Here is a 12,856-nt window from a genome sequence, read left to right as displayed (position 1 = left end):
ACCCCATGAACCACAAAGTCCCCTCAGGCCTTGCCTACCTGGTTGCTGAGTCTCCTGCGCAGCACTGACCCGGTGCGGCGTCACAGGGCACTTAGGTCAGAGTTATAATTAACTGGCCTCGGTAGAGCGGGAGGCCCTTAGCGAGGGTTGAGGACAGGCAGCCCCAGGCCCTCTTCCATTCATACCAACCCAGGGCCACAAGATGCAGTGGAAGCCAGGGCGGGGCCAGGGCGGGTTTCAGTGGCACAGCACTGTGCGAGGTGAGCTAGGGAGGAAGGGAGCCAGCAGCTAAGCAGCATGACTCAGGCCTGGCACTGTGCCAGAGACAGACCCAGACAGACGCGCGTCCCTTTACCCACTAGGACCCAGAGCCTGGCTGCTAGCCGGCAACCCTCCTGCTGCACACACTAACACCACACATCTGGACCCTTCCCACCCCCATCACACATAGACAAGAACAATCTTTTGACAAAATATTTTATTGCTGTCATCCCTGCTGGTGGACCACTGGGGGCTTTGAGAGTTGGTGTTGGGGGTCACAGCATCTTCTGGAACAGGGCAATGGCCTCATCCACCTTCCTGAGCTCTGCCTCTGTCTGTTGCAACTGGGGATGCAAAAAGGGTATGTGGTGAGGACCCTTGCCCAAGGAGACCCAAATACCCAAGACACAGGGAAGCCCAAGTCCGTAAGATGAGTGAGGACCACAGGGAGGTCAGGGTAGTATGGTTGCAGGTATACCCCACACTTCCATCATCCCTGCCTCCACTCCTTTCCCTGAGTGGCCAGTGCCCAGCGAAGGGCCTCAGGTCACACAACCTGCCTGGCCACATACTACCCTCTTCACTGTGAGACGAAAAGGTCACTTCACTCAGAGGGCCTGAGAGTAAGCCCTCAGCTGCAGCTGGTGGGTGCTCTCAAGTGCTGGGCCTCCCTGGAAGACCTTAGAGGCAAGGGTATTCCGGGATTCCACACCAGGAGATGAGCCTGACTTTCTGGGTCAACCCAGGGAGTTAAGCAAGGGGCAGGCAAAACCTAAAAGTCCTGACTGCAGCATGGGGTACCAGAGTCCTAGCAGCTGGGCTGGATGAGAACAGGGTCTGACAGAGGAAGCTGATGTTAGGGTACCCCCCCACACACACACCTTTGCCTCATCTGCCTCTTGGACCTCAAGGGGCACCTTTGCTGAGTACCCTGAGGCAGCACGGCGCTCCTGCAGCCGCTGGGCCTGGCGCTGCGCCTCACTTCGCTTGGCCTGCAGTTTGCCCAGCTCCCGGGCTGGGTCCACCAGCCCCTGCAGCTGCAGGTGGATGCAGCAGCGGTCCGAGGCCACAGCCACGGCACAGCCCTGTGGTGCAGGAGCCCCCAGGGCCAGGACAGCCACCACACCCGCACTGGCCAGCGCCTGCACGTAGCTGGACACTGCTGATGCCAAAGCACCTGTGGCCTCATCAGCCACTTCCAAGAAACCTGTGGAGGAGGGAGAAAAGTGAAGTCTGGCTACTCGGACTCTGGGCTCCCGAGGGGCTGAGGAAGACAGTGGGATAGGAGGACATAGGGCCTGAGGCTCACAGTCAGGCCTGGTCCGGGTCAGGTTGTAGTCAGCACGCAGGGAGCGCACAGCTCGAGTGATGCTCAGTGCCAGCTCCATAGCAGCTTCAGCCTCAGGGTCCTTCCAGGAGCACTGTGAGGAGGAGGGAGATGAGGAGGCTGCAGCATGCCCTACAGGAGCACTGTGAGGAGGGGCATGAGGGGATGAGGAGGCTGCAGCATGCCCTCCAGGCCACACCTCATACCTCTGAGGGCTCTGGGTAGGGGGTGATGCATAGGCTAGCAGGTGCTGCTGGTGTTCTCCGGGGAAGCCTCTGGAATAGCTCTTCTGTGACAAAGGGCATGAAGGGTGAGAGCAGCCGCAGGCCAACGTCCAGGCAGGTGTAGAGAGTCTGCCGGGCACATTCTGCTGCCACCTGGTCCACTCCATTCAGCACAGGTTTTAGGCACTCCTGGAGATGCGGAGGTACAGTGCTCAAGGTCAGGACTACCTGAGTCTTCACTGCACCTTGGAGAACTGGAGCTGCCAACAAATAGTCAGGATGAGGCTGGAGCCACAGTGCCTAAACCCCACCACTACTGCTTACCAAATAGACGTCACAGAGCTCATACAGCCAAAAGCTGTACTGGGCGGTGGTGATGGCCGGAAAATCATAGGCCTGGAAGCCTTCATTGCTGAGCCTCACGGCCTCAGTGAGTCTACTGCGGATCCAGCGGTCCACCAGGCTCTCATGCCCTTCAGGCTTGGGGGAAGAGGAATGTCAGCCAGTAGGCCACACATGCCCAGGGCAGGGAACCAGATCCCACAGGAATACACAGGGACCACCATGGAGTATGCATCCCAATGTCTGGGGAGAAAGGATAGGCCCAGCCCCTCGGTGAGAGCCCCAGTGCCTGTCAATCATCAGCCTGTCTGTCCCAGGCTACAAGGAGGATCCTCAGGGTCCTGGCACAGCAGGGACTACACTTGACACTCGAGGACTGGAGGTACAGCCTGTGTGGGTGCTGTCAACAAACTCAGCCAGCAGACTCTCACCTTGGAAGTGGGCAAGGGCACGAAGCTCTTCCCAAGGCCACGGAGGGCAAACTTTGTGGCATTCCAGAGTTTGTTGCAGAAGTGGCGGTACCCCAGGATCCTGTTCACATCCAGGTTGATGTCTCGACCTACACAAGAGGCCAGTGTGACTCCACTTTGTTCTCCATCCCAGAGAGGTCCTCTGCTGGCCCAAGGTGGAGGAGAGCATGGGTCTCGGTGAAGGAGACAGGCAACTGAGGAAGGATGGGAACCATACCTTGGGATGTGTAGGCACAGAGTCCAAAGCGCAGGGCATCAGTGCCACACTCAGGAATTCCTGCTGGGAAGTCAGCCTTCTGTATGATGCAGAGCAAACAGCATGGTCAGCCCTGCCCACCTGCTGCAGCCCTGCAGCCCCGCCCCTGCAGGTGCCCCCATACCTGCCCTTCTTTGGCTTTCTGCACCTCAGTGGGGTCCAGGTTGCTGTTCAGTAGTTGGTCATGGAGGCCCTGAGGGAAGAGACTTGAGCTTTCAGACTGTTCTGGCCATAGCCTCGTAGCCATTCCTGGCTGACTTGCTGAGTCCCACCTGCAAGGAGACCCCATGGATGACATCCAGGGGGTCGATGACATTGCCAAGAGACTTGCTCATCTTCCTGCCGTGGGCATCACGCACAATGGCATGGAGATAGACCTGGGGACATGCCGTGGAAAGAAAATGAGGCCATGATCCCTCCAGTCTGGGCCCTCACCAGGGTTCGTCCAGGAACCATAGGCCCTAGTGGCCCTACCCACCCAGTACCTCAATGTGCCCGAGAGATGCCCCTCCCCTGGGAAGGAGACACCATGGGCCAAGAACCAGAGTGAAACCCTCAGCCCTGGGCCAGACCAATGCTATTTCTAGCCAACAGCCACACAGGAAGGCAGGTGAGGAAGCACAGGTGAAGGTGGGGTGGGGGCATCTTAGCCATCTTCACACCTCTCTGAACGGCAGCCTGCCCGTGAGTTTCAGGCCAAGCATGACCATCCGGGCCACCCAGAAGAAGAGGATGTCATGGCCTGTCTCCAGCAGGGTCCCAGGGTAGAACACACTAAGGTCTTCTGACTGAGGAAAGATGAGGGTGTGGAGATGAACCAAGCATTCCCTTTCAAAGCCCCCTCCCTCTTTGCTCAAGGTACACACCTGATTGGGCCAACCAAAGATGGAGAAGGGAAAGAGACCAGATGAGAACCAGGTGTCCAATACATCCTCATCTAGAAGAAACCAAAGGTCAGAGGTTAGAGGGATGGGAAAACAGGCCCAGGATCCCAAGTGTGGCCCCACACTCCGTGGCCACTGCCTGCCTTGCTGAAGGCTGATCTTGTCAGGGGACACTCCAAACTCCCGCGCTGCCTTCTCTCTGGCCTCTGCATCGGTTCTTCCACTCACCCAGTACCGCCCATCAGGGTCCTAACAGAGAGGGTTATCAAGAAAGTTCTGCTACTTTGCCCAGACCCCTCTGCCAACCAAGGGCCCAACAAATGCACAGCCACTCAAAAATGTAGCTACGGCCTTTCCTCACCTCCCCAGGAGGTACGGCTGGGTCATGGACGGTGACAAAGTAGGCAGGGATTCGGTGGCCCCACCACAGCTGCCGAGAGATGCACCAATCTCTACAAACAGCAAAGGGTGAGTCAGGGTGCTCGGCGTGTGCTCCTCCACTGGCCATCCTCCCCGCTCAACTGCCCAGGGACCACACACACCGAATGTTGTCCATCCAAGAATGCCAAGTCCGCTGATGAGCCTCAGGCAGGATACGGAGGTCGCCCCGCGTCACAGCTGCACTGGCAGCCTGAGCCATCTCCCCACAGCGCACATACCACTGTGGCCTTAGCAGAGGTTCCACCACATCCTTGGAGCGACTGGAGGAGGAAGTGGTCATGGGGAGGAGGCCAGGGGCACCCAGAGAAGCCCCCTTCATTCCTATCTGCACCCAGTCTCACTTGCAAAGTGGCACCACCATGGGATTGTCCTTCATGCCACGGAACAGTCCCCGCTCCTTAAGGGCAGCCAGTACTGCCTTCCGGGCCTCAAACCTGGGCAGTCCCTGCATGAGAAAGGCCTTATCATGGCAATGCCCCAGTAACCTCCCTCCTCCCCACACAGGTCTCCACAATCCAGATATCCTCACCAAGAAAGGTGGGGGCACATTGACAAGGGCCCCCTTTGAGTCCATGATGCTGATGGCTTCCAGCCCATGCCGCTGCCCGACCTCATAGTCATTCTGATCATGGGCAGGGGTGATCTTCACCGCACCTGGAGTACACGGAGAGTGCCAATGCTCACCAGACGCTGTGAGCTCCCACACCACCTCATATCCACTCCCTAATACACTTTCCTACATCCAGCCTCAGTCCTGCTTACGGGAATGAAGATAATTTTTCACGTCTTCTCCCAACAGACTAGGGCCCCTGCTCACCTGTGCCAAACTCCATGTCCACAAAGTCGTCGAAGACAACAGGAAGGCTCCGGGACAAGAATGGATGAATGACACTCTTTCCCTTTAGGTACTGAATATGGAAGATGACATCAGAAAGGAATCACAGGGGGCTGGGCACGAGACCCTCAGCCAGCCTTACCCTGGGCTAGCACGCATCCCCACTCTGACAGCCCCAATTTCAGGGCTGGGAAAGGAGCCCATCTCAAGCCCTCAGAGCCTGTCCCACATGTTCCTCCCTGGAAGAGAGGCAATGTCCCTGCACACCTGGTATCTGGGGTCTTTGGGGTGCACAGCTACAGCCACATCTCCCAGCATCGTCTCAATCCGAGTTGTTGCCACCACCACCTCCTCGTCGCTGTCTGGGGTGACAGGAGGTACTGTGTCTCAGCTCCCTCCTCTGTTCCTGTCCTCCTCCCCAGCCCACATCCTGGGGTCCTTAGCTCCCACCTGAGCCTTGGACCTTGTATGCAAAGGACACGAGGACCCCAAACTCCACCTTCTCCTTGTAGCCAGGCACAGAGAGCAGGGTGCGACCCGTCAGCTCCTTCTTATCCACCTGTGAGATGGGTATTTAGAGACGTATCCCCAAGCCTGGGTTGGGGAGGACTAAAGGAGAAGACGGGCTGTGGGCAGAGGTTACCTCAATGTCAGAAATGGCAGAATTGAGGGTGCAGGACCAGTTGACCAGGCGGGTGCTACGGTAGATGACACCTTCTTCATGGAGCCTAACAAAAGCTTCTGTGACAGCTACTGACAGTTTCTAGAGTGGAGGAAAAGAGAAATCTTGGTGCTTGGAGGCCAAGGCAGTGGGGTCCACAAGAGTCCTATACCCATCACCGATCCCTCAACGGAGCATCGGGACAGGCCAGAAGCCTAATGATGGGATGGAACAGAGCTTCCAGCTGGAGTCTGGGCCTAGAGCAAAGTACCCTGTGCTCATGTTCCAAGGGCCAGAGAATGTGAGGGCCACGAGGGCCGGGAGCTGCTGCTTAGAGCTGAGTCCTTGGTTGTGTTCTAACCTCCTGGTAGAACATAGCCCACCCAAGGAGCAGCCCTGCCCTGCCCCGAGGATCCGCCTGCATACAGGGTCCATGGTGAAACAGGCTCGATCCCAGTCCAAGGAGCTGCCAAGTTTCTTCAACTGATGGTAAATCCTGTCACCCTTCCTGGAAGTAGACAGAGCCCAGGATAAGCCTTCAGCCATCCAGGACTGATTGGCAGTGAGGGAGTCCCTCTGAAATTGATCTGGGCTCTTCAGCCCACCCAGAGGGAGGGTCTGAGCCTGCAGTCAGGGGTCCCACATGGAGGAGAAAGGCTGCTGTGTACTCACTCCTCTTTCCACTTCCACACCTCCTGAAGAAAGGCCTCACGGCCCAGCTGGTGCCGGTTCACACCCCGCTCTCTCCAGAGCTTCTTCTCCACCACCACCTGGGTAGCAATGCCCGCGTGGTCACAGCCGGGGTTCCACAGAGTTGTCTCCCCACGCATGCGATGCCTGTGGGAGGCATGGGGGCCAGAGGGGCAAATGGATGCTAAGGAAAGGGGATGAACTGAAACCCTCTCGTCCTAAAGCAGGAAGAGGATTCAGGAGGCCAGCAAAGCAATCTGGAAAAAGAATAGAGAGGACCCTCTTGCCCAGCCAGACAGCTAAGCACAAGACAACCCCATCAATCAAGTGAGTTTCCACACAGGAACAAGGCCACAGACAGACAGAAGTAAAACTCATCCCCGCAGACCCAGGTAGATTGCTCAAGAGGTTTTGCTCCTTGTCCCCACGTTCATAAGAGTCCTTACACATTAGAGTGCCCAACTGAGAAGACATAACAGGGAGGGCACTCTTGGTGGTATAACTGACAAGATGCTCATGCTCAGAGGTTAAGAGCACTGGCTTCTTCCAGAGGATGTGGATTCAAATCCCAGCATCCACATGGTGGCTCACAACTCTAACTCCAGGTCCAGGGGATCCACTGCCCTGGTCTAGCCCCTGCAGGCACCAAATACACATGTCGTGAGCAAACATATGTAAGGAAAATATTCATCACAAATTTTATAAAAATTACAAATTTAAATTAAAAAAAAAAAAGAAATGCCGTTAGCCTACATATAAGAACACCGCAAAAAGAGGAACTGTTGAATATAATAAAACAGTTGAGGAACTTTTTGTGTGTTTGGTTTTGAGACACAGGCTCACTATGTAGCCCAAGCTGGCCTTGAACTGGCCATGATCCTACCAGCCTTATCACACCTGCTGATATAACAAATTTTTTATTTTTAGTTTTTTAAAGAGTTAGCAATTTTTATTTTATGAATGAGTGTTTTGCCTACATGCAGAGGCATGTACCAGAGGTATCATATCTGGAAAGAGAGTTAGGGATGGCACCAGTCACCAATCCCAGGAACTCCACAAAAGCAGCCTATGCAATTACTGCAGAACCATTTCTCCAACTCCGAGCAACAATTCTTGCTGGTTAGAGTTAAATCTTTTCCTAAAAAAAAAAAAAAAAAAAAAAAAAAAAAAAAAAAAAAAAAGAAAGCAAGAAAGCAGGGCAAGAAGGAAAGGAGTTGGGGTTGGGGAGATAGCTCAGCAGTTACTAAGCGAATGTGCTATTCCTCCAAGGGACCAGAGCTCAGTTCCCAGCACCACATGAGGTGCTTCACAAACACCTGGAACTCAGTTCCCTGACACCTGACACCCTTGGCCCCTATCAGCATCTGTACTCTTGTGCACAGACCCACACAGAGGCATAAATAAAATCTCAAAAATAACAATTCATTTAGAATTAACAAATTAGCATTTGAGGAGGCCAAGGAAGATTAATCTCTGTGAGTTCAAGGCCAGCCTGGTTTACAGAGTGGTTTCCAAGACAGCAGAGTTAGACCAACAACAGGGAGACCCTGTCTTGAAACTATTTCTCCCTCAGCATTCAAGGACCTAGTGTGACCTGGAAGAACATTAAATTTCTACGGCTACATGTATATGCGAGTAGACAGCTAGGAAAGACCTGACAACAATCCAGGGCTCCATTCTGGGAGGGAGGAGGTCTAGGCTCCAGCCTCTCACAAAATCCAAAGGAATGCTGCTGCAGACCAGCTGTGTGATTCTGTGGCAGACTGCATGCTTAGCTTGTACATGCCATGGGCCCACTCCCATGCAAATGATAGTGATGATAATGTTTTTTCAGGAGACAGAAGGTCACTTGACTAGGAGAGACCGCTGAACACTCACTCAGAGAGGAACCAGCAGCAGAACACTCACTCAGAGAGGAACCAGCAGCAGGAGAGATGCAAGGCCTCATCGAAGGGGCCAAGCAACGCCAATGTAGCAGAGTCAGCCTACTCAGTGGAAAGGAAGGAACCAAGCAAGGCAGAAGGCACCAGATGGAAGTACAGACAGGAGCTCACCATCGAGTCAGGGAGTCCTGGATGGCGTTGGTGAGTGCATGGCCCAGGTGCAGGGAGCCTGTCACGTTGGGGGGTGGGATGCACATCATGAAGACACCTCGGGGGTTTGGTGCTGACAAGCTAGGACGCTGGTGGCGGAGAAGGAGGGGCATATACTAAGGCATGTGGCCCCTCCTTCAGGCAATGGGTCCTAATGTCCTACCCTTCTCCACCTCCATCCCCCTCTGGGCCTGGGCAGCAGTAACCACTCACCCCATACTCCGGTTTGAAGAAGCCCTGTCGCTCCCACCATGGGTACCAGGCAGCTTCCACATACTGAGGGCTATAGGAGTCAGGCATGGCACCACTTACATCTGGGAGAGAGAGGGCTTACTGAAGCTGGACAGGCTCACATCAGGGTAGAAGGAACAGGCCACAGTACTGGCACGAGGCTGTTATGAGCAGGACCGAGGCCAGGACAAAGTAAATGGAACATGGAAAGTAGCAGCCAGAGGCAGGGTCCCTTCCATAACCAGTACCTTTCTTTTCCCCGGGTTGGGTAGGGAGGTCATAGGTAATGACCCCAGGATCCCGTTTCTCCTTCTTCTCTGGTTTTGGTTTCTTCTATTCAGAAGGAAGAAGACCCAGACCAGATATCAGCTGCTCAGCAAGGCTTCCGCACCCCTCCCAGCCCCGGCCTTCACCTCCTACCTCCCCAGCCGGGGGCTGCTGCAGCTGGGTCTTCTGCTTCTGCTGGAATTTCTCTAGTTTCTCCCGTTTCTTCGCTTCTTTCTTAAGCTGAGCAGCTGTTTTTTGGGTTGCAGTGACCTCAGGGCCTGGGGAGAAGCAGAGAAATTCAGACTGAAGGCTGCCAGGGACCCTCTATGAACAGTGCTAAATCTAAAAATGGCTATTTCTATTGCCCTTGGGCTCAAGCATGATCATCTCCCACCTTTCCCTCCCACAGGCTCCCCACCCTAATGGCCTAGGCATTTCTAAGATAAAAGAAAGCATGTTACATTGAAGGCCCCAGAGGGGCCATTTGTCACTCTGCCATCCCATCCTCCTCACCTGGCTGCTGAGTGACAGACCTGGTCCCCGTGTACAGGACCACTTCTCCTAGCACAGCCCGGAATTCTGGTTGCCGGACACAAGTGTTAAACCATCGAGTTACATTACCCCAGATCCGGCGCACAGCAGGGTCCAGGACCTGAGAAGGAAACAACAAAAAAACAATTATCTCGGTCACCCTGCAATGTCTAATGGGTGTGCACCTGTCCTCCCCAAGCCACAGTGACTCACATATCGGAAGGGCAGCAGTAAGGCTGTCACAGCAGCTACGTCTGCCAGCGTGGGAGCATCCCCAGCCAGGTAGGTGTTTAGCCGAAGCCAGTCCTCCAAGGGGCTCAAGGCCTTGCCCAGGGCCCCAAGGGCAGCCTAACAGGACAGAAAAAGAATATTTGAAGGCTTATATGCTACTATCCTAGTGGTTCTCAACCTTCCTAATGCTGCAACACTTTAAAACAATTCCTCCTGTTGTGGTGACCCCCAACCAGAAAATTATTTTGCGTTGCTACTCCAGAACTGTGACTTTGCTATTATTATAAACTGTAATGTTAAGTATCTGTGTTTTCCAATGGTCTTAAGCAACCTCCATGAGAAGGTTGTTTGATTCCCCCAAGTGGTTGTGACGCACAGGCTGAGAGACCATTTGGTGTCTCTATTCCATGATAATCAGCTCTCAGGCTAACTCCTTTCTCATTCAAACGGTTACCGTAGAAGTACAATTGTTAGGTGTGGTGCTGCTGGCCTTTAATCCTAACTCTCAGAAGGCAAAGGCAGAGGGATCTCTGTGATTTTAAAGCCAGCCTAGTCTACACAACGAGTTCCATACCAATTAAGCCTACAAAGTTAAGACCCTGTCTCAAAGAAACACCAAGACTATGTCTAATTGGGAGTATAGGTCAGAAGGAAAGTGTTTAGCATGTAGGAGGCCCTAGGTTTAATCTTCACCCCCAATATATGTATGGATGTATATGTGTACACACACACACACACTAAAGAGATGCATAACATAGGTCAGTAGTCAAGAGCACTGGCTGCTCTCACAAAGGCCCAAAGTTTGATTCCTGTCATCCATGTGGCGGCTCACAACTGATACCCCTAGCCTCCTTAGGCACTAGGCACGCATGTGTACGTACACACACGCAAGCATGTGTGTGTGTGTCTGTCTGTCTGCAATGAAACCTATCAGTCACTAAAGTTGAAGGATTATACAAAGTAGCAGGGTCAAATGAGAAAACAATCTAGACTAAATATAGAAAGGGAGACTCCAGACTGACCCATCAGTATATGAAGAGGCATTCCAGGGCCTGTGCCATTCATACATTCAGTTACTGGAGTACCACTGAGCACCTACCATGCAGGAGTGAAGCTTCTAGCTAAGGCTGCCCTGGAAGGGCTCACAGAAACAACCCAGTGGTTTCTGTGTTCCCCCTCCCCCTCTTCCATTTGCCCCTCATCTCCTCCCAGCAACTATCATTTCTCCCTCTGTCTTTCCATATCTCAAAACAGCAACTGTTGGCATTGCTCATCTCTGACGGACTTGTCGAACTTTCACTCAGTATACTGGCTAGTGTCTGTCAGCCTCACACAGCCTAGTGTCATTTGGGAAGAGGGGACCTCAACTGAGAAAAAATACCCACCAGACAGGCCTGTAGGCAAGTCTGTGGGGGCATTTTCCTAATTAACGATTATCAGGGAGGCCCACCCTGGGAAAGTCGCCTGGATGGTATAAGAAAGCAGTCTAAACAAGCTGTGAAGAGAGCCAGTAAGTAGTGTTCCCTCATTGCCTCAGTTTCAGTCCCTGCCTCCAGCTCCCGGCCTGACTTCCCTCAGTGATGGAGCTGTAAACAGAAAGAAATCTTTCCTCCCAAGTTGCTTTTGGTCATGTTGTTTTATTACAGCAACAGAAACCCAAAGACCCTCAGAGACTTTAAAATGCCTGGCACACCAGTATGTTCCAAGCCGTTCGGTTAGGGCTCCACACTCCAGAAACACCCATTACACTCCTGAGGAAGAAATTACATCACCTCGCATTCTCGGTCATAAACCAAGGCTAAAGAATTCGAAGTGTTCCCAAAGTTACTACCCCGGTGGCAAACAGAGATCCGAACGATTTCCACACCTGACAACCTACTTCCGTCCTCAGGATCCTTTGCAAACTTTGTTTTCTCAGAATTCCTCCCTCCCTCATTCCTCTTCCCCCTCACCTGGGGATCCTGACCCGGACTTCGAAGTCCCAGGGCGGGTAGTGTCGCCCCGCAGGCAGCTGGTATGAGTTCGGTGTCGGCATAACTGACCCACTGTTGGACGAGCACAGCTGCCTTGCTGCCCCCAGGTCCCCCCAGGCCTGCTGGCCACAGCAGCTGGGCAACAGCCGGGGCCCCCCACACCCACAGGCCGCCGGGCCCCTGCTCCAGGGCGGGCAGGCGAGGTGGGGGTAAAGGAGTCCGGCTGCTCGGGGGCGGCTGCAGGCAGATGCGGGGGTGAGGTCCCCCCCATCCGGGGCCGTCACCGGCTTCCCCGTAGCGGGCAGCGATGAGGGCTCGGAGGCTGGGGAAGGCATCGGGATGAGGGGACACGTAGAGGATGGACATGGCCGTGTGGGGGTCCGGATGCCGGGGAGAGTCCTGAGAGACCAGGCAGGTTCGGGAGGAGACCTAACCAACCACGTGCTGCGAGGAACGCAGGCGCCGGTCCCGGCCGCAGGCCTGGCGGATTGGCCGCGAGCAGCGCCCGGGGCTGTCGGAGGCGGGGCCCGATCGCTCGTCCTGGGCTGTCAGAGGCGGGGTCGCGCCGCCGTGCGTACGGCGGGCGGGTGGCGGTCACACGGGGCCGGCAATGCTCGTCAGCCGGCCACGGCCGCGGCCCGGCGGGGCGGCCAGGGTGGAGGCGGCGGGTGGTGGAGGCGGCTCTCCCGCTGTGGGGCAGCGCGGCCGGGCAAGCGGCACCCACGTGTCCCCCTTTGTGACAGCGCGCGTTTCCGGGTCCGGGTCCTCGCGGGGCGGCCGGGCCCCGCCTGCGCGTGCGCGGTCCCGAGGGCCTGGCCTCCGTCCGGACCCTTGTGCGACCTCCGAGGACGGATAGCTCGAGGGGCGAGTGCAGCGCGCGTACCGGGGATCCCACCGCGAGGGCGAGCCGGTCCTGGGTCAGACGCCACCACGGGCACCGCGCGGTCCTGTGTCAGGCGCCGCGTGGCCACCTCCAGGGTCCTCGGATCAGGCGCCGCGTGGCCACCTCCAGGGTCCTCGGATCAGGCGCCACCGTGACCACCCCAGGGTCCTCGGGTTAGCTAGCCGGGCTCATCGCAGCCACCGCCTCCTACAGGACACATTGTGTAGCCTCTGACTTCTCTTTTAGAAGTGTGTCT

The 12,856-nt window shown here is 55.2% G+C and overlaps 1 protein-coding gene across 1 annotated transcript; it reads right to left on the bottom strand.

The window, feature by feature from the left end:
- Nucleotides 1-463: 463 nt before the first annotated feature.
- Nucleotides 464-12,399, bottom strand: Vars1 (valyl-tRNA synthetase 1). The gene is made up of 28 exons (XM_051187307.1): nt 11,697-12,399; nt 9,727-9,861; nt 9,496-9,634; nt 9,136-9,260; nt 8,964-9,048; nt 8,698-8,798; nt 8,446-8,573; nt 6,374-6,538; nt 6,128-6,209; nt 5,684-5,803; nt 5,491-5,599; nt 5,308-5,402; nt 5,023-5,113; nt 4,735-4,859; nt 4,547-4,650; nt 4,307-4,465; nt 4,126-4,216; nt 3,747-4,013; nt 3,543-3,668; nt 3,153-3,257; nt 3,005-3,073; nt 2,842-2,920; nt 2,586-2,713; nt 2,137-2,292; nt 1,795-2,001; nt 1,571-1,682; nt 1,143-1,468; nt 464-605 (listed from the first exon to the last, which is right to left on the bottom strand). Exons 1-28 carry the CDS (start codon nt 12,081-12,083, stop codon nt 537-539), a joined length of 3,885 nt encoding a protein of 1,294 aa, XP_051043264.1. The 5' UTR covers nt 12,084-12,399; the 3' UTR covers nt 464-536.
- Between the last annotated feature and the right edge of the window lie 457 nt (nt 12,400-12,856).

The sequence above is a fragment of the Phodopus roborovskii genome, unplaced genomic scaffold, assembly GCF_943737965.1.
Source record: "Phodopus roborovskii unplaced genomic scaffold, PHOROB, whole genome shotgun sequence".
Lineage (NCBI taxonomy): Eukaryota > Metazoa > Chordata > Mammalia > Rodentia > Cricetidae > Phodopus > Phodopus roborovskii.
The sequence above is the reverse complement of the archived record's forward strand: the minus strand, read 5'-3'. Positions and strand labels throughout refer to the sequence as shown.

Coding starts and splice junctions, on each gene's coding strand:
- Vars1 (XM_051187307.1), bottom strand. CDS start 12,083: ATGTCCATCCTCTACGTGTCCCCTCATCCCGATGCCTTCCCCAGCCTC. Junction 2,002..2,136: donor AGCTCTGTGACGTCTATTTG/GTAAGCAGTAGT, acceptor CCGCATCTCCAG/GAGTGCCTAAAACCTGTGCT. Junction 606..1,142: donor AAGAGGCAGATGAGGCAAAG/GTGTGTGTGTGG, acceptor TTGCATCCCCAG/TTGCAACAGACAGAGGCAGA.